The sequence below is a fragment of the Oryx dammah genome, unplaced genomic scaffold, assembly GCF_014754425.2.
Source record: "Oryx dammah isolate SB20612 unplaced genomic scaffold, SCBI_Odam_1.1 HiC_scaffold_18, whole genome shotgun sequence".
NCBI lineage: Eukaryota > Metazoa > Chordata > Mammalia > Artiodactyla > Bovidae > Oryx > Oryx dammah.
This window is the reverse complement of record NW_024070202.1, coordinates 60541521-60561619: the sequence shown is the minus strand read 5'-3', so window position 1 is coordinate 60561619 and position 20099 is coordinate 60541521. Positions and strand designations below refer to the sequence as shown.

Sequence of the window (20099 nt, the reverse complement as noted above, 5' to 3'; positions counted from 1 at the left end):
TGAAACCCCGGGGCAGCGTGGCTAAGGAAGAAGACCCAAAACCTTCCCACCATCAGTACAAGCTGAAGATTAAATTCACATGATCAATTAGGCAGACTCTGGATCTATGGAATATATAAAAGGTCATTGAGAATTCCCACAAAAGAAAATGCACTAGTTCTGACAGCTGTGGACATTGGAGGCAAGAATACACAGGAGCAGGACCAGATTAGAATCCGAGCTGCCCTCACAGCAGGTCCAGAGATCAGCACAGTGTTGGAGGGCATCCTAGGGAGGTAAGGCGGACTGTGACTTCCACCGAGGGAAAGGACTCTGACAGCAGTGACTCAAGAAAAACATTTATTATTCTATGTTTTGACGTGATCTGTAGATTCTCTTGGAATTTTCTTTCCCCCTTTTTTCCTCTTCTGTTGTAGCTGTGGATGTTATTGGCAGTATGAAATCTAATTAAGTTTTTGAGCTTTTTTTCCCCTCAGTTAATTAATAATTAATTATTATTAATTATTATTTCATTGTTGTTAGAAACCTCTGCCTCTACACTGGGCTTTTGCAGTTCTCTGGAGTTTTCCTTTTCTCTCTCTCTCTTTTTTTTTAATTTTAATTTTTAATTTTTAGACTTATCATTATTTTTTCTACATTTATTCTTTTGTTTGTTTTTCCCTACTATTCTTTTCCCCTTGCAGTTAATCTTTAATGTATATAAATCTTCTTTATATACCTCTATTTAACTTTGCATGTCTATTCTTTCTTTTCTTTTTTTCCTTTCCTCTTAACATATTAGTTTTATTTTCATTGCTTTATTCCCCAATTGGCACCTTACTTTGGTTTTATTTTCCAGTTTGTGCTTTTGTTAGTTTTGTTCTGGTAGATACAATTTTTGGTTTCCTTTGTTTGCTGGGTAAATCTATTGTACTTTATTTTTGTTGGACTGTATTGATTTTGTTTTTGGATCACACTTTTTATTGTTGTTATAAACTTCTGCCTCTACACTGGCTTTTGCAGTTCTATGAAGTTTTTCTTTTTCCCCCCTTTTTTCTTCCGTTTTTTTCCCCCTCTTTTTTATAATTTTAATTTATAATTTTAAAAAATCTATTATATTTTTCTACATTTATTCCTTTGTTTGCCTTTCCTATTGTTCTTTTCCCCTTGCAGTTAATATTTAATGTATATAAATCTTCTTCATCTACCTCTATTTAACTCTGCATATCTATTCTTTCTTTCCTTTCCTCTCAACATATTTGTTAGTTATGTTTTCATTGCATTATTCCCCATTTGGCACCTTGCTTTAGTTTTGTTTTCCAGTTTCTGATTTAGTTAGTTTTATTCTTAACTGGTAAATGTAATTTTTTATTTCCTTTGTTTGCTGGATCAGTCTACTATATTTTATTTTGGACTATTTTGACTTTGCTCATAGGTGTATATGTATATTCCATTATTTCAATTATTATTTGCCTGGTTTTGTAACTGCCATTTGTCTGGGGTTCATCTTTGGTTTCTTGTCTTTGGACATTTGTTTTAATCTCACACTTAATGCCATAACAAACCACTTGTAGACTCTTTGTTCTTGACCAGAGATCAAGCCCTGAGCTTTGGAGTGGGAGCACTGACTCGAAGACCCTAGACTATCAGAGAACTAATCCTAGGGAGTATCAAATAGTGAGAACTCACACAAAGGAAACCACTTCTATACAAGACCCAGCCAGCATCACCAAACTACCAGTAGCACCGTGTGCAGGAAGCCTCATCCAAACAACTAACAAAACAAAAGTGCAAACACAATCATCAGCAGACAGGGTTACCACCTCACTCAGCCTTGCCTGTCAGAGGAAAAACAAACAACAAACAAAAATCCTGCACAAATCTCACCCTATATGAAGCTTACACAAACCACTGGAGCAACCTTAGGAGGGCAGAGACGAAAAGGAAGAAAGAATTCAACCTTGAAGCCTGGGAAAAGGAGACTTCAAACACAATAAGTTAAATAATAATAATAATGAAAAGGCAGAGAAACACTACACAAATGAAGGAACAAACTAGAAACACAGAAGTCCAAATAGATGAAGAGGAAATAGGCAAACTACCTGAAAAAGAATTCAGAATAATGATAGTAAAGATCATCAAAAACCTTGAAAACAAAATGGAGAAAATGCCAGAATCAATTAACAAAGACCTAGAAGAATTAAAGAATAAACATACAGAGATAAGCAACACAATTACTGAAACTAAAAATACTCTAAAAGGAATCAATAGCAGAATATCTGAAGCAGAAGAATGAATCATTGAGCTGGAAGATGAAATGGTGGAAAAAACTTCTGAAGAGCAGAATAAGGTAAAAAGAATGAAAAGAACTGAGGACAGTCTCGGAGACCTCTGGGACAATATCAAACACACCAACATTCAAATTATAGGGGTCCCAGAAGAAGAAGAGAAAAAGAAAGGGTATGAGAAAAATTTTGAAGAGATTATAGTTGAAAATTTCCCCAACATGGAAAAGGAAATAGTCAGTCAAGTCCAAGAGGCACAGAGTCCCATACAGGATAAACCCAGGGAGAAACATGCCAAGACACATACTAATCAAACTAATAAAGACGAAACATAAAGAAAGAATATTAAAAGCAGCAAGAGAGAAGCAACAAGTAACACAGAAGGGAAACCCAATATGCTTAACAGCTGATCTTTCAGCAGAAACTCTGCAGGCCAGAAGGGAATGGCAGGATATATTTAAAGTACTGAAAGCAAAAAATCTACAACCAAATCCTTGTACCCAGCAAGGATCTCATTCAAAATTGATGGAGAAATAAAATGTTTTCAGCCAAGCAAAAGTTAAGAGAGTTCAGTACCACCAAATCAGCTTTACAACGAATGTTAAAGGGACTTATATAGTCAAGTAATACAAGAGAAAAAAAAATGATCTACAAAATCAACCCCAAACAACTAAGAAAATAGCAACTGGAATGTGTGTGTGTGTGTGTGTGTGTGTGTTAGTTGCTTAGTCATGTCCAACTCTTTGCAACCCCATAGACTGCAGCCCACCAGGCCCCTCCTTCCGTGAGATTCTCCAGGCAAGAACGCTAGAGTTGGTTGCCATTTCCTTCTCCAAAAGGAACTAGAGAAAGAAAGAAAGTGAAGTTGCTCAGTCCTGTCCAACTCTGCAACCCCATGGACTGTAGTCTACAAGGTTCCTCCATCCATGGAATTTTCCAGGCAAGAGTACAGGAGTGGGTTGCCATTTCCTTCTCTGAATTGGAACATATATATCAGTAATTACTTTAAATGTAAGTGGATTAAATGCTCCAACCAAAAGACACAGACTGCCTGAATGGATACAAAAACAAGACCCATATATATGATGTCTACAAGAAACCCACTTCAGACCTCAAGACACATATAGACTGAAAGTGAAAGGATGGAAAAATATATTCCCTGCAAATGTGAAGCAAAAGAAAGCTGAAGTAGCAATTCTCATATCAGACAAAACAGACCTTAAAATAAAGATTATAAAAGATAAGGAAGGACACTACATAATGATCATGGGATCAATCCAAGAGGAAGACATAACAATTGTGAATATCTATGCACCCAACATAGGAGCATCTCAATACATAAGACAGACACTAACAGACATAAAAGGAGAAATTGATAGTAAAACAATAATAGTAGGGGACCTTAACACCCCACTCACACCAATGGACAGATCATCAAAACAGAAAATTAATAAGGAAACACAAGTCTTAAATGATACATCAGATGAGATGGATCTCATTGATACCTTCAGGACATTCTATCCAAATGCAGAATAAACCTTCTTGTCAAGTACACATGGAACATTCTCCAGGATAGATCACATCTTGGGTCACAAATCAACCTCAGTAAATTTAAGAAAACTGAAATTGTATCAAGTGTCTTCTCTGACCACAATGCTATAACACTAGAAATCAATTACAAGAAAAAAACTGTAAGAAACACAAACACATGGAGATTAATCAACACATTTCTAAATGACCAACAGGTTACTGAAGAAATCAAAAGGGAAATCAAAAAGTTTCCAGAAACAAATGAAAACACAACTCAAAACCTATGGGATGCAGCAAAAGGAATTCCAAGAGGGAAGTTTATAGCAATCTTACCTCAAGAAACAAGAAAAACATCAAATAGACAACTGAACTTTCACCTAAAACAACTGGAAAAAGAAGAACAAAAACCCCCAAAATTAGTAGAAGGAAATAAATCACAAAGATCCAAGCAGAAATAAATGAAAAAGAAATGAAAGAAACAATAGTAAAGATTAATTAAATTAAAAGCTGGCTCTTTGAGAAGATAAACAAAATTGACAAACCTTTAGCCAGCTTCATCAAGGAAAAAAGAGAGAAGAATCAAATCAACAAAATTAGAAATTAAAAAGGAGAGGTTACAACAGACAATGCAGAAATACAAAGGATTATAAGGGACTATTATGAACAACTATATGGCAATAAAATAGATAACCTGGAAGAAATGGATAGATTCTTAGAAAAGTTCAATCTTTCAAGACTGAATCAGGAAGAAATAGAAATTATAAACAGCCCAATTACAAGTACTGAAATTGAAGCTGTGATAAAAAAATCTCCCCAAAACACAAAAGCCCAGGACCAGATAGCTTCACAGGAGAATTCTATCAAACATTTAGAGATGAGCTAGTGCCTATCCTTCTAAAACTCTTTCAAAAAATTGCAGAGGAAGGAACACTTCCAAACTCATTCTACAAGGCCACCATCAACCTGATACCAAAACCAGACAAAGACAACACAGAAAAAGAAAACTACAGGCCAATAGCACTGATGAACATAGATGCAAAAATCCTCAAAAAATTTTTAGCAAACAGAAATCAGCAACACATCAAAAAGCTCATACACCATGATCAAGTTGGGTTTATTCCAGGAAAGCAAGGATTCTTCAATATATGCAAATCAATCAATGTGATATACCATACTAACAAATTGAAAGATAAAAATCATATGATAATCTCAACAGATTCAGAAAAAGCATTTGACAAAATTCAGCACCTATTTATGATTAAAACTCTTCAAAAAATGGGCATAGAAGGAACCTATCTCAATTTAGTAAAGGCCATATATGATAAGCCTACAGCAAACATTATTCTCAATGGTGAAAAACTGAAAGTGTTTCCCCTAAGATCAGATAAGGGTGTCCAGTTTCACCACTATTATTCAACATAGTTTTGGAATTCCTAGCTACAGCAATCAGAGAAGAATAAGAAATAAAATAAATCCAGATCAGAAAAGAAGAAGCAAAGATCTCACTGTTTTCAGATGACATGATACTGTACATAGAAAACTCTAAAGATAGTATCAGAAAATTACTAGAGTTAATCAGTGGATTTAGCAAAGTTGCAGGATACAAAATCAATACACAGAAGTAACTTGCATTTCTATATACTAACAATGAAAAATCACAAAGAAATTAAGGAATCAATCCTATTTGCCATTGCAATAAAAGAATTAAATATCTAGGAACAAACTTACCTACAGAGACAAAAAGAACTGTACATAGAAAATTATAAGACACAAAAAATGAAATCAAAGATGATATAAACAGATGGAGAGATATTCTATGTTCCTGGGTAGGAAGAATCAATATTGTGAAAATGACTATACTACCAAACAACCTACAGATTCAATGTGTTCCCTATTAAATTACCAATGGCATTTTTCACAGAACTAGAACAAAAAACTTCACAATTCATATGGGAACACAAAAGACCCCGAATAGCCAATGCAGTCTTGAGAAAGAAGAATGGAGCTGGAGGAATCAACCTTCCTGACTTCAGATTATACTACAAAGCTACAGTCATCAAGACAGTAAGGTAGTGGCACAAAAACAGAAATACAGACCAATGGAACAAGACAGAAAGCCCAGAAATAAACACACGCACCTATGGGTACCTTATTTTTGACAAAGGAGGCAAGACTATAGAATGGGGCAAAGACAGCCTCTTCAATAAATGGTGCTAGCCAAATTGGACAGCTACATGTAAAAGAATGAAATTAGAACACTTCCTAACACCATACACAAAGATAAACTCAAAATGGGTTGAAGACCTAAATTTAAGACCAGAAACTACAAAAATGTAAGACCAAAACTACTTAGAGGAAAACATAGGCAGAAAGAACACGACATAAATGAAAGCAAGATCCTCTATGACCCACCTCCTAGAGGATCAGAAATAAAAACAAAGTAAATAAGTGGGACCTGATTAAACCTAATGCACAGCAAGGGAAACTATAAGCAAGGTGAAAGACAACCCTTTAAATGGGAGAAAATAATAGCAAATGAAACAACTGACAGAGGATTAATTTCCAAAATATACAAGCAGCTCATACAACTCAATGCCAGAAAAACAAACAACCAATCAAAACGTAGGAAAAAGAGCTAAACAGACATTTCTCCAAAGAAGACATACAGATGGATAACAAACGCATGAAAAGATGCTCAACATCACTCATTATTAGAGAAATGCAAATAACAACTACAATGAGATATCACCTTACACCAGTTAGAATGGCCATCATCAAAATGTCTACAAACAATAAATGCTGGAGAGGGTTTAGAGAAAAAAGAACACTCTTGCACTGTTGGTGGGAATGTAAACTGATACAGCCACTATGGAAGACGGTATGGAGATTCCTTAAAAAACTAGGAATAAAACCACCATATGACCCAGCAACCCCACTCCTAGGCATATACCCTGAGGAAACCAAAATTGAAAAGGACACATGTATCCCATTGTTCTTTGCAGCACTATTTACAATAGCTAGAACATGGAAGGAACCTAGATGTCCATCAACAGATGAATGGATAAAGAAGGTGTGGTACATATACACAATGGAATATTACTCAGCCATAAAAAGGAATGCATTTGAGTCAGTTCTGATGAGGTGGATGAACCTAGATCCTATTATACAGAGTGAAGTGAGTCAGAAAGAGAAAGATAAATACTGTATTCTAACACATATATACAGAATCTAGAAGAATGGTACTGAAGAACTTATTTACAGGGCAGCAACAGAGAAACAGACATAGAGAATAGACTTAAGGACGTGGGGAGAGGGGAGGAGAGGGTGAGATGCATGGAAAGAGTAACATGGAAACTTACATTACCATGTGTAAAATAGATGGCCAGCGGGAATTTGCTGTATGGCTCAGGAAACTCAAACAGGGGCTCTGTATCAACCGTAGAGGGGTGGGATGGGGAGGGAGATGGCAGGGAGGTTCAAAAGGGAGGGGAAATATGTATACCTATGGCTGATTCATGTTGAGGTTTGACAGAAAACAGTAAAATTCTGTAAAGCCATTATCCTTCAGTAAAAAATAAATTTTAAAAAAAATCTCTTCTTGAGCGATGTCATATCCCTTCCTCAGCCTGCATGGCTCTCCATGAACAAAATAACTAAACAATGCCCCTAGGAACATAAATATATCTTAAATGTAATCTACAAATAGTAAGATGCTTTACAATTATTTGTTTACATGAAAGACTCTCCAGTCAGCACGTGAACTGCTAGAGGATGAAGTGTGTGTTCTAAGTCCTCGTCATCAGTATAGGTTTCCCAGGCGGCTCCATGGTAAAGAATCCTCCTGCCAAGCAGGAGACCCGGGTTCAGTCCTTGGATCGGAAAGATCTCCTGGAGAAGGAAATGGCTACCCACTCCAGCATTCTTGCCTGGAAAATTCTATGGACAGAGGAACCTGACTGGACCCATGGGGTCTCAAAAGAGGTACCACTTAGAGACTAAACAACAACATAGAGGAAGAGCTTTAGCTACTGAATGAATGAGAAATAAAAATAAATATCCTAGCTCTAAGTGTAATTGGAATATAACTTATCTGTTGGATCCTTATCCAGAGGATAAGTAATTAACCTATTTGTATCAGAAATCAAATTTTCTTTGCAGTCCTCAAAAGCTTATTATTGCCTTTGAAACAGTACTACAACAGCAAAAACAACAGTTATCATTGTTAGCTCCTGTTAGGAGCAGGGTTTCTTCATAAGGAATTGATTAGCCTGTATTATGCCTCCTTTCCTTTGTAAGGAAACCATTTCCTGCTTTCGCCTATTCTCACCCACCCTACATTCACAAACACACCTCTCCTTTTGAAAATGCTTTCCCTCTACTTCAATCTTCTTCTACATGGGGCTGACAATTCTACAACCAAGGCCATGGGGATGTGAGACAACCTCTAGGTCTATAGGATTCTTCTTTTTGTGATTTTTAAAATTGAAACTAAGAGAACACAAGTGCCTCAAACAAGCCCCATGAAGAAAGCCAGTATCAAACCAGTCAATTCTAAAGGAAATCAATCCTGAATATTCATTGGAAGGATTGATGCTGAAGCTGAACCTCCAATATTTTGGCCACCTGAAGTGAAAAGCCAACTCATTAGAATAGACCCTGATGCTGGGAAAGATTGAAGGCAGGAGGAGAAGGGGACGACAGAGGATGAGATGGTTGGATGGTATCACTGACTCAACAGACATGAGTTTGAGCATGCTCCGGGAGATGGTGAAGGACAGGGAGGCCTGGTGTGCTGCAGTCTGTGGAGGTCACAAAGAGTCAGACATGACTGAGTGACTGAACAATAACAACAGAATGTACAGAATGCAGAAACAAAGGACATGGTTCCAGATCTTGCTTCCAGTTGTCACTTAAATCAGAGCACTTTCCCTTCTTGGCCTAACTTGCAGTTTGTTTGTTTATGGAACGTAAAATCCTATCACTTGAAAAAAAAGACTATCATCTTCCAACTAAAGCACACCCAAGATCTCATTTAACCCTCCCAACAACTATATGCAGTAGACAGTATCTTTATTTTATGGATAAGGAACCAGAAAGCTCAGACAGAGACAAGTATGCCCAAGGCATCTGATTAATAGCTATGATTCAGATTAGGTCATTCAGATGCCAAAATGCAAACACTTGACTTCCTTGCCTCTTTCTGAACCACTTTTTGAGCAACCTGAGCACCAATTTGAATTCAGTGACCTTAGACAATAGGCAGAAAGCACAAGTCTTCTCTTCATTAATAAAAATAGATGCTATTGATCTTGGTTTAACTCCTGGGGGTATTACAGACTTCAATTAAATACCTTGATAAAGTGCTCTGAGAATGTAAATAGGCATTGTTTTATAGACTACACTACTAAACATTTGTGTCTTACAATGCCAATAACTGGGATGCAGAAAAACAGTGCTTTTAAAAAAGTAATCCAAAAAAGCCTTGTGCATAAATATTGGGTATTAGTAACTTAACTGAACATTAATATGTTTGCTTCAGACACTAAGACATAATTGGTATTTCAGAAGTGGGTCCCCTCAAAAGACCTTAAGTTAAATCAAAAGGCAAAACATTTCTAGAAAATTGCATCTTCCTACTATTGTAGAAAAATGAGTTAGAATTTTAATTGGTACTTCTTTAGTCTCCGTACTTGCTCACAGACGTAATGTGACCGTGATCTTCCCGGTCAATTATTAACACAAATCATTGATTTGGGAATAGAGAAAAGCAAACACACACAGACCAAAGGGAGATGGATTTGTGTGTGAAGCCAATTTTCCTCAGAAGAAAAACAGACATCTCCTCCAACGTAAGGGTATGCTTAGATTTACTTTTTCTATTAGTAACTTATTTAATATGGCAACAAACAAAAGGTAATCCATTAAAAAGCAATTTTCCTCTTACTCCAGGGTGTTTCATCATTTGCTATCTAGCACTCAATCAGAATGTAGCAATCCTTTAATCCTTTAATATTTTATGAGTAGAAAACAACCAATTTGGGCATGTAGACTTCAGAAACGTGGGGGTCTTTGGTAGGCTTGCAAAATGTCAGAAATGGGCTCTGCAGTCAGTAGAGAGTGAACACAGGTCAACCTGAAACATCAGACTATTGAAATTTGAAAATTATGCTTTAGATCAGATAATGGGTGTGTATATATATATATATATATATACACACATATATTTATATTTATGGATATATAAGCACACATTTATAGCTAAGAGGAAAAAACATCAGTTTCAGCTCATATACTTTCTCAAGTGGAAGACTGATTCCTGGGGACAGAGACCATATCTGGTTCACCTTTGCACCTACAGTGTTCAACATAGTCTCTGGCATATTGTAATTAATCAGTAGATTTTTATTAAACAAATGAACAGATGCATTTGTCATCTTAGACAAAAGGAAGCCTGCCATGAGATGTCAGAAACCAGACCTGACCTGGTGCTAAGCAAGTTGCAGCAGCATATTGGAGGCCTTCTCTGTAGCAGAAGGTTCTCACCTTCTGAAATGGTGCATAGTGTGTGGAACACCTCCAGGGATCCCAAAGGTATTTGCCTTCATTCTTACTTGGTTACCTCAGCCCATAGAATGGCATTCTCTCTTGGTTCCTGGCTTGACTACCAGGTCTTCAAAAATCTGGAGAGGGTGCTCTACACCAGGCAGAGGTCAGCCTCTAATCTATACCAATTCCCTCCCTCAAAGCACAGAGCTGACATTTACATGAGCAGCATGCTCTGCTTAGACTCTTGTCACAAAAGTTCTTGTCCACACAGCAGATGGGGCACCACTGACAGGGAGGAGAGTCCAAATCAGATACACATTAATCTTGCCCACATATAGCCTGAAATGTGGCCGTCTTATCCAAGTTAGTTTCCCTAGGTTGAATAGTGCCTGTTCCTAGGCTACTCCTCTCATACTTAACCCTTGCAATTTCAGACACCAAAGTTACTTGTGATCAAGCCAAAATGAATGCAACTACTCAAACCATCAGCCCAAATCTTTCTGGGGAAATGTAGGAATATGAGCATGTAGTGAAGTCTGCTACTCATTACTCAAGGACACAAATGTCATAAGTAGCCAAGACAGAATCCTGCTGCCTGTTGTCCCCAACATTCTCCCTCTAGTCCACCATATTTCTGCTCTGTGCTAACTTGTAGCATAATGGACACATGTCCATTGGGCAAAGGAGAAAAGCAGAAAGCCAGGTATGACAGTTAAAGCTCATAAGAGCATACCTTCCGCCATCATCAAGATGAGAGTAGGATAGCCAAAGCAGGCCGCTGGGGAAGACAAAAAGGAAGGCAGGACAAGAAAAGGACATTGCAAGGCAGTAATCTGGACACAGGATATACCAGCCAAGCAGAGCATGACTGTTCTTGTTTCTGAAAATCTTGGGTAGTCATCAGTGCCTTTTAGCAAGTGACTTTCTATACTTTTCCCCATCAAATTGAGATAAACAGGAAATAGTCATGCTTATCGGACAGGAATTCAGGAGGATTTTTTTGATTCAGGACTTTAATTCTTCAGTGGAATACTGAGTAAGCTACATAGCAGACATAATCTCTACACGTTAGTGAATGAAGAGTAGGAAGGATAACTCAGGTCAAGGATTAAAGTGAAAATGAAATGTTAGCATTGGTGATAAGTGAACCCAAGCAGACTACACAGACATCTCTCAGAATAGGTTGTTACTCTTTTAATGTAAAAATAACGTAATTTGGGCTCATAAGTAATGAACTTTCGGGGGAGTTCCGGATCCAGTTTGGTTTCTTTCCCCCACCCACATTGGGAGGATGATAACACTCACTGTGCTTGGTCAAACAGGCTCAAATTCTTAGCTTTTTTCCTTATTAAGCTCTACATTTTAAAAATTTACCTTAGCAGTGATGGTACTCAGTTTTACACTGTAAATAAAACATAACCCCCTTTCCAATTTCATCTTTAGATTCCTTCCCATCAATCATTATAGACCATTATTTTACACTCTCAAACAGGTGACTAAATATTTATGCTTTCACAATAATACCAAACACTAGACATTCCTCTGGTATAAATAGCTTTTGCTGATGCCTATGTTATTAAGTCTACAAGAAAAGATTTATATGTGTGTCGGCTCTATAGCTGTTAAAGGGAATGGAATTTAGCTGCTACAGGGAGACTCAGTGTTAACAATGATTGCAGGCCTGGTTAAATCAGATTTGCCTTAACTGGTTAAAACCAAATTATGCAAGGGAGCAAAAGGCAAGAGAATTATCATGCTCTCTATTGCTAGGTATCCCCTCTTAAATTCTGTAACACTGTGTAAGGGAGGAAAAGAGCAATAAGCATATTTCTGACCACACAGCTACTCATTTCCTTCAATAATTCTATCTTTCATAGAGAAAGGATTCTAAGCAAGTAAAATACTGGAAGCAAGAGAATTTCATTAAAGTGTGCATTTTTCTTTATATAAGAAAGATGTTTCAAAAAGCAAAAAGAAAATTATCTACTGGTAGCTTAAAAACTGGAATTTTAAAAAAGAAACCCATAGATCTTTTCCTAAACAGAGCAATATACACTCTAACAATATTTTAAATTTGGTCACAATACCTGCACATTTTTCCATTCCTGTAGATTTTAATATTTATTCCCAGAGCAGACACGCAGAAATACATACACGGGAAACCTGAGTTAAAGAATGTTCAGTCCATGGGAATGATGCCCATGCTTAGCTGTCAGCACCTTGGGAACCCTGCATGTAGGTAGGCAGCCCCAGAAGCTGGATCTCTGCCAAGCTTCATACCCTGTGGGAAACGAGGATACTTACGCAGCTCGCCCACTTTCAGGATTTCACACAGCATCTTGGTCAGCTCTATACTACTGCGGCCAAAGGGACATTCATGCTTATCTTCTCGGCTACTGTTCTCAAGCACAATCTGCAAGTAGGAAAGGAAGGAGGTCAGAAAGGGAAGTCAGTTTACAGAAAACATCAAAAGTGTTGGCTGCATTGTAATAGAGAAACAGAGCCACTCCAGACCACCAAACTAGGTCTCTTGGGAGCAGAACAAAATTGTACTCTAAGTATAGTCTCTGTATATAGGGCTGAAAACTCTCTTGTTTTCTAAATCTCCTAAAACCACTTCCAACTCTGTAAGAGGGTATTTTGCTCATCAGTTTCCACTTACTCAGAGATGCCCATGGAGAGTTTTTAAAAATAGTACAATAAAGACTTTTTACTTAAGTAACAAAACCACTCTCTTATTCTCCCAGTCATATCTTCCCTTTCCTGGGAATAGTAACTCTCCTTTAATGACTTCAGCTCCTACAGTTTCTTTTTTTTTTTTTTTTTAATATTCTTTTTCACTATGGTGTATCATAGGGTATAGAATACGGTTCTCTATGCTATACAGTAGGATCTTATTTTCTCTCCATTCTATATCTAAAAGTTTGAAAGAAAGTGAAAGTCACTCAGTCGTGTCCATCTTTTTGCAACCCCATGGACTGTATAGTCCATGGAATTCTCCAGGCCAGAATACTGGAGTGGGTAGCCTATCCCTTCTCCAATGGATCTTCCCAACCCAGGAACCAAACCAGGGTCTCCTGCATTGCAGGCAGATTCTTTACCAACTGAGCTATCAGGGAAGCCATGTAAAAGCTTACATCCTGCTAATCCTAAAACCTGCCACTCCATCCCTCCCCTCCAATCCCCTCCCCCTTGGCAACCACATGATTCTGTTTCAGAATAGGTTCATTTGTTTCATATTTTGGACTCCACATAAAAGTGACATCATATGGTATTTGTCTTTCTCTTTTTGGCTTACTTCACTTAGTTTGATAATCGCTAACTGCATCCATGTTGCTGCAAATGGTATTATTCCATTTTTTTAAATGGTTCAGCTCCTATATTTAATCACATATTTCCCACAGGAGTTTCCATGTTCTTACAAGAGCTCACCCCGGCATTAGTTGACCAAGCACACCTAACGGACATGTGACACAAAAATGGACCATCCAGAGTTCTTCCCTGAGACTTAGCACCAAAATGGGGAAAATTGGCCCAACTATGCTTATATTACCCAAGAGGTATGAGTGTAGGAACTACCTGAAGGTGAGTCTGAAAGAAAAAAAAAGAAAAAGAAAAGCAAGTCAAAATGCAAGGGAAAACAGAGCAGAGGCAGGGGTGGCCGTGGCAGCATTTGAGTGCTGAGCAAAACTACCTCCCCAAATTTATGGTTTATTTGCTCAGCCCTCCCTTTGAAAATTATTTGTGCCATCTAACAAATTCTCTTCTTTCCTTAAGCTGGTTTGAAATATTTCTACTATAACTAAGGGAGCCATTTAGCACATTTATCAAACAAAAGTAAAACATAAAAGGAAAAACTCTACTTCAGGAATAAAGGGCTATTAGCCAACTGTTCTAAAGCACACAAAATAATAATAATAATAAAAAATTAGGTTGCCAAACTTCAAATTCATATGTTGACAAAAAAGAATAATCAGCTTATTCATCTCTGAAGCACCCTATAACTTTCCCAGTGGGGTTGTCTGGAATGTCCTTAAAAGCTAATGGACCCTCAGTAGGTGTCTCCCAGAAGTGTTTACCACAATGCAGTGACTTATGTGGTTTTCCCCCCTAGACTATGACTTCTTCAGTGAAAGAAATGGTGTTTTATTCATTCAATCAACAGTAGTAATTGAGTACCTATTGTCTACCAGAAAGATGCCTAGGCCCATAGAACTGAGAGCAAGACCAGTGCTCCGACCTATAGGAGCATCCACTCTAACCATGGCAGACAGACAAAACGAAAGAGGCAATTACAGAGAGAATAGCACTGATATATATACACTATCATGTATAAAAGCATTAGTGGGAAGTTGCTAAATAACACAGGGAGCCCAGCCTGGTGCTCTGTGATGACCTAGCGTAGAGAAGTGTGGGGTGGGGGTAGAGGGAGGGAAGGGATACACACACACACACACACACACACACACACACACACACACACACACACGACTGATCTGTGTTGTTTTACAGCAGAAAGCAACACAAAATTGTAAAGCAATTTTCCATCAATTAAAAAATTAATATATTTTTTGAAAAAGAGGTAATTATAGTTTATAACAAGTGCTACCAAAAAGATTAACTGGTTGAGGTGGTAAAGAGTAACAAGAAAGACCTGGAGAGGAGAGTACAGATAACCAGGTGACTATTAGGAATCCAGGGGTGAAATAGAGTTTGCCATGTCAAGGTCTAGGAGAAAGAATAGTCCAGGCAGAGATCAAGGACAGAGCCGCTGAGTTGAGTAGGGTATGTTTCAGAAACAGTGTCCTCATGTGCCTGGTCTACAATGCGGAGGGGTCTGGAGCTGTGCAGGGCAGTATTAGGATTCCAGGAGCCCGAGCAGGGAAGAGAGAGCCAAAGGGCGTAGAGGTTGGTTAAAACCACTGCCCCAGGGCTCCAGCGGGTGTCATTTTCAAATTCTGAGATGCTAACCTGGAGAAATAGAGGAAAAGAACAGAATGGGAAAGACTAGAGATCTCTTCAAGAAAATTAGAGATACCAAGGGAACATTTCATGCAAAAATGGGCCCGATAAAGGACAGAAATAGTATGGACCTAACAGAAGCAGAAGATATTAAGAAGAGGTGGCAAGAATACACAGAAGAACTGTACAAAAAAGATCTTCACGACCCAGATAATCATGATGATGTGATCACTAATCTAGAGCCAGACATCTTGGAATGTGAAGTCAAGTGGGCTTTAGAAAGCATCACTACGAACAAAGCTAGTGGAGGTGATGGAATTCCAGTTGAGCTGTTTCAAATCCTGAAAGATGATGCTGTGAAAGTGCTGCACTCAATATGCCAGCAAATTTGGAAAACTCAGCAGTGGCCACAGGACTGGAAAAGGTCAGTTTTCATTCCAATCCCAAAGAAAGGCAATGCCAAAGAATGCTCAAACTACCGCACAATTGCACTCATCTCACATGCTAGTAAAGTAATGCTCAAAATTCTCCAAGGCAGGCTTCAGCAATATGTGAACCATGAACTCCCTGATGTTCAAGCTGGTTTTAGAAAAGGCAGAGGAACCAGAGATCAAATTGCCAACATCCACTGGATCATGGAAAAAGCAAGAGAGTTCCAGAAAAACATCTATTTCTGCTTTATTGACTATGCCAAAGCCTTTGACTGCATAGATCACAATAAACTGTGGAAAATTCTGAAAGAGATGGGAATACCAGACCACCTGACCAGCCTCGTGAAAAATCTGTATGCAGGTCAGGAAGCAACAGTTAGAAATGGACATGGAACAACAGACTGGTTCCAAATAGGAAAAGGAGTACGTCAAGGCTGTATATTGTCACCCTGCTTATTTAACTTCTATGCAGAGTACATCATGAGAAACGCTGGACTGGAAAAAGCACAAGCTGGAATCAAGATTGCCAGGAGAAATATCAATAACCTCAGATATGCAGATGACACCACCCTTATGTCAGAAAGGGAAGAGGAGCTAAAAAGCCTCTTGATGACAGTGAAAGAGGAGAGTGAAAAAGTTGGCTTAAAGCTCAACATTCAGAAAACGAAGATCATGGCATCTGGTCCCATCACTTCATGGGAAATAGATGGAGAAACAGTGGAAACAGTGTCAGAGTATTTTTCTGGGCTCCAAAATCACTGCAGATGGTGACTGCAGCCATGAAATTAAAAGACGCTTACTCCTTGGAAGAAAAGTTATGACCAACCTAGATAGTATATTCAAAAGCAGAGACATTACTTTGCTGACTAAGGTCCATCTAGTCAAGGCTATGTTTTTTCCTGTGGTCATGTATGGATGTCAGAGTTGGACTGTAAAGAAGGCTTAGCGCTGAAGAATTGATGCTTTTGAACTGTGGTGTTGGAGAAGACTCTTGAGGGTCCCTTGGACTGCAAGGAGACCCAACCAGTCCATTCTGAAGGAGATCAACCCTGGGATTTCTTTGGAAGGAATGATGCTGAAGCTGAAACTCAAGTACTTAGGCCACCTCATGCGAAGAGTTGATTCATTGGAAAAGACTCTGATGCTGGGAGGGATTGGGGGCAGGAGGAGAAGGGGACGACCGAGGATGAGATGGCTGGATGGCATCACGGACTCGATGGACGTGAGTCTGAGTGAACTCCAGGAGATGGTGATGGACAGGGAGGCCTGGCGTGCTGCGATTCATGGGGTCGCAAAGAGTCGGACACGACTGAGCGACTGAACTGAACTGAACTGAACCTGGAGGTTGAGACAAGTGAGCAACATGGCCTGATTTGTTTTGAAAGATCTACAAGTGTAAAGAATGGATAGTAGGGCCTAAGAAAGAAAGTGCAGTCCTTGCGGAAGGGCTATAGTATCCCTGGCAGAGACGAAGGTGGCTTAGCTCTGACTGCGAGGGTGCTCTCATTACACAGTAAGCGATCAAAAGAGGCAAGGAGAACACACAAGAAACGATACGCAAAGTGTTTAGGAAAGACAGATAACAGGAAGACTATTTGGAAGTGAAGGAAAAAGGAGAAAATTAAAAGGGGAAGAAGGAAAAGTAAATGAAAGTGCTGTTTTATTTACACAGACTGGGTTCCAAATAGCAAAGTAACATGAGGCAGCACAGGAAATGGAGAATGGTTTAAAAACAAAGGAGTAGGGACTTCCCTGGCAGTCCTGTGGCTAAGGTTATGCCTTCCAATGTAAGGAGATCAGGTTTGACCCCTGGTCGGGGAGTTAAGATCCCACACGCCTCACCAGCAAAAACAAACAAACAAAAAAAAACCCCCCCCCCCGAAAAAAAAACATGAAACAGAAGCAATATTGTAACCAATTCAAGAAAGACTAAAAATAGTTCACTTCAACAATAAATTAATTAAAAAGACCCAAAGGAGTAGAATTTCAAAACAAATGTGCTCCCATTGTTTTCCTCACAAACACTATAACAATAACACACATAAGTATACACACACATAATCATACGCATTGATAGTACCACACAAACAAACCACCCATTTCCATTTGAGGATGTTCCTTCCAGCATCACAGGTATAACTAACCCTAATCACAACAGAAACAGTTCCACTTGCTGCATCAGGGGCAGTTTCCAAAGCCTTTATCATTGTGGCTTTATCATCCGTATGATTGTCCAAGAAGTTGATGAACTGTCCCATTTTGTGGGACTTGTCAACTGTTTGCAGCACGTGCGTGCTTGCTCAGTCACTCAGTCATGTCTGACTCTTTGCAACCCCATGGACTATAGCCCTCTAGGCTCCTCTGTCCATGGAATATTTGCAGCACATGCTCACATAAATAATTATGCACTGACTACCAGCATGAATCTAGCCGTGCTGTCCTTCAGATTTATCATAAAAATTCTTTCTTACAGTCTCCTTAGCCAACACACATTCTGAGTTAGTTGCTTTTTCTCTCAGAAAGCTCATCATAAACTCCAACTAAATCCCTTTTCCTGCCAAGCAGAAAGGACCAGCACTGGAGTCCTTGAGCGTCTCTGCCCCTGTTCATGATCTTTTCTGGAAATCGGCCTGAATATGAACAACTTCATTCAACTGAGCCTGAATCACCTTCTTTCTTTTAGGTGAATCTTTTCTGGTTCTAACCAGAAATTCCACTTCAGAAACACAGAAGGGAAGAACAATGATATTCCCATCTATCAGTGAATTTTCATTTCTCTTTGAAAATATTTGTATCTGAGACAGCCCCGTCAAGGAGCAAATCTGAATCTGTGGATGATGGGGAAATGAAGGGAGGAAACACAGCAGAAGACAGAACAGAAAGAAAAGCCAGGAGACAGGTGGTTTTCAGCCAGCCTGTAGCTCTCACCACGGACATTCCTCGGCATTTCACATTAACATTCTGTCAACACTTCATGAGCCCATCAATATTTAATGAGGATGTGATCTGAATACACTGCACGTGGTGGAATTACTGCAGCCAATAAATGTTCTGAAAATATTTCCAAGGCACTGTTTATTAGCAGGCACTAAATTAAGGAGTAATTTAAGTAACCAATATGTAAATCAGCTTGGAAAAACCCTGCTCTTCACTTTTTAATGTACCATCCATCTTATCATATTTACCCACCTGAAGAAAAATAAACTCTCCTTCTTTACTGGTTTTTTTAGACAAGACTGACACAAATCATTCAAGTTAGTTACCTGCATGGGCTTTAAGGTCAACATTGTCACAAAAATACTCAGAAAACACTAAATTATGAATGCTACTAATAAGATATTACTATAGTGAGAGATCAATCTTAGAGTAGAGAGTAGTTTTTTAACTTAATATACTAATATATCTGTTTGCAATTTCAACATTCTGGTATTATCCATGTTTATCTCACATACTTGGGCTTCTATCTGGAAATATCAAAGCATATTTTTCGTGTTTATTTTTTCCCCTCACTCTTTGGTTTTAAGAGCAAACAAACTGTAACGGAAACCTTGATGGATGGAATACATATTTAAACTTGCTATTGTCACTTACCTTAGAATATTTCATACAGCAAAAGAAGTTGTAACTGTCTGCATATTTTATAAAACACTGGATATTTATGCAATATTGAGTATAAAACATTTGATCAAATACTTCAAGTTTACAGAGTGTATTTACATATATTCTATCCACTGACCCCAACAAGTCTATAAGATCAATGAGGCAGATACTATTATTATTCTCTTAGGAAAGCTGAAACAACAGGAAGAGGTGACTTGCTTAGATCACACCCAGGTCACTCCTGGAGCTCAATTTTTAAGGTCTTCAATTTCCAAATCTCTTTCTGCCCCATTATAGCTTACAAATCACCTTCACGTACACTTTGCCATGAAACTCAATGGATTTCATGTCTCAAGAGGCTAAGGGAACTTTGATCAATTTCCTCTATCTCACTGAAGTGGGTCTATAAATCCAGCCCCTCCTAGACAAAGGTATAAAGTTCTCTCGGCTCATTTATCCCCTGAGGGTCAGTAACAATTACTCGGGTGAATGACTTTGTGCAGAGTGTCCCTAGAGGCTTTGTTTTCATGCATTTTGAGTTCTCCTTCTACATTGGTGCAGATGAGAAACCTCTCTGGCTTGGGAGTGACTATTGAGAGCTGAGAACAAGGCCAGCCACACTCTAGCAACTGCCCTTCTCTGGCTCCTGGGACCACCCTTACCCCTTAGCCTCAGCATCACATTGCTGACATTTACATTGTCCCTGGCACACTTTCCTCCACCTTTGCCTGAGTGAGCCTCATCTGGGGTGAGTCTGGTTCATTCT

The 20099-nt window shown here is 38.6% G+C and overlaps 1 protein-coding gene across 3 annotated transcripts in view; it reads right to left on the bottom strand.

The window, feature by feature from the left end:
- ELMO1 (engulfment and cell motility 1) overlaps positions 1 to 20099 on the bottom strand; it is a 568433-nt gene that overhangs the window by 237009 nt on the left and 311325 nt on the right. For all 3 annotated transcript variants that reach the window (XM_040260178.1, XM_040260181.1, XM_040260177.1), the window contains one exon: positions 12645 to 12753. In XM_040260178.1, the coding sequence (XP_040116112.1) occupies positions 12645 to 12753 (109 nt within the window). The remainder of the gene's footprint in view (positions 1 to 12644; positions 12754 to 20099) is intronic.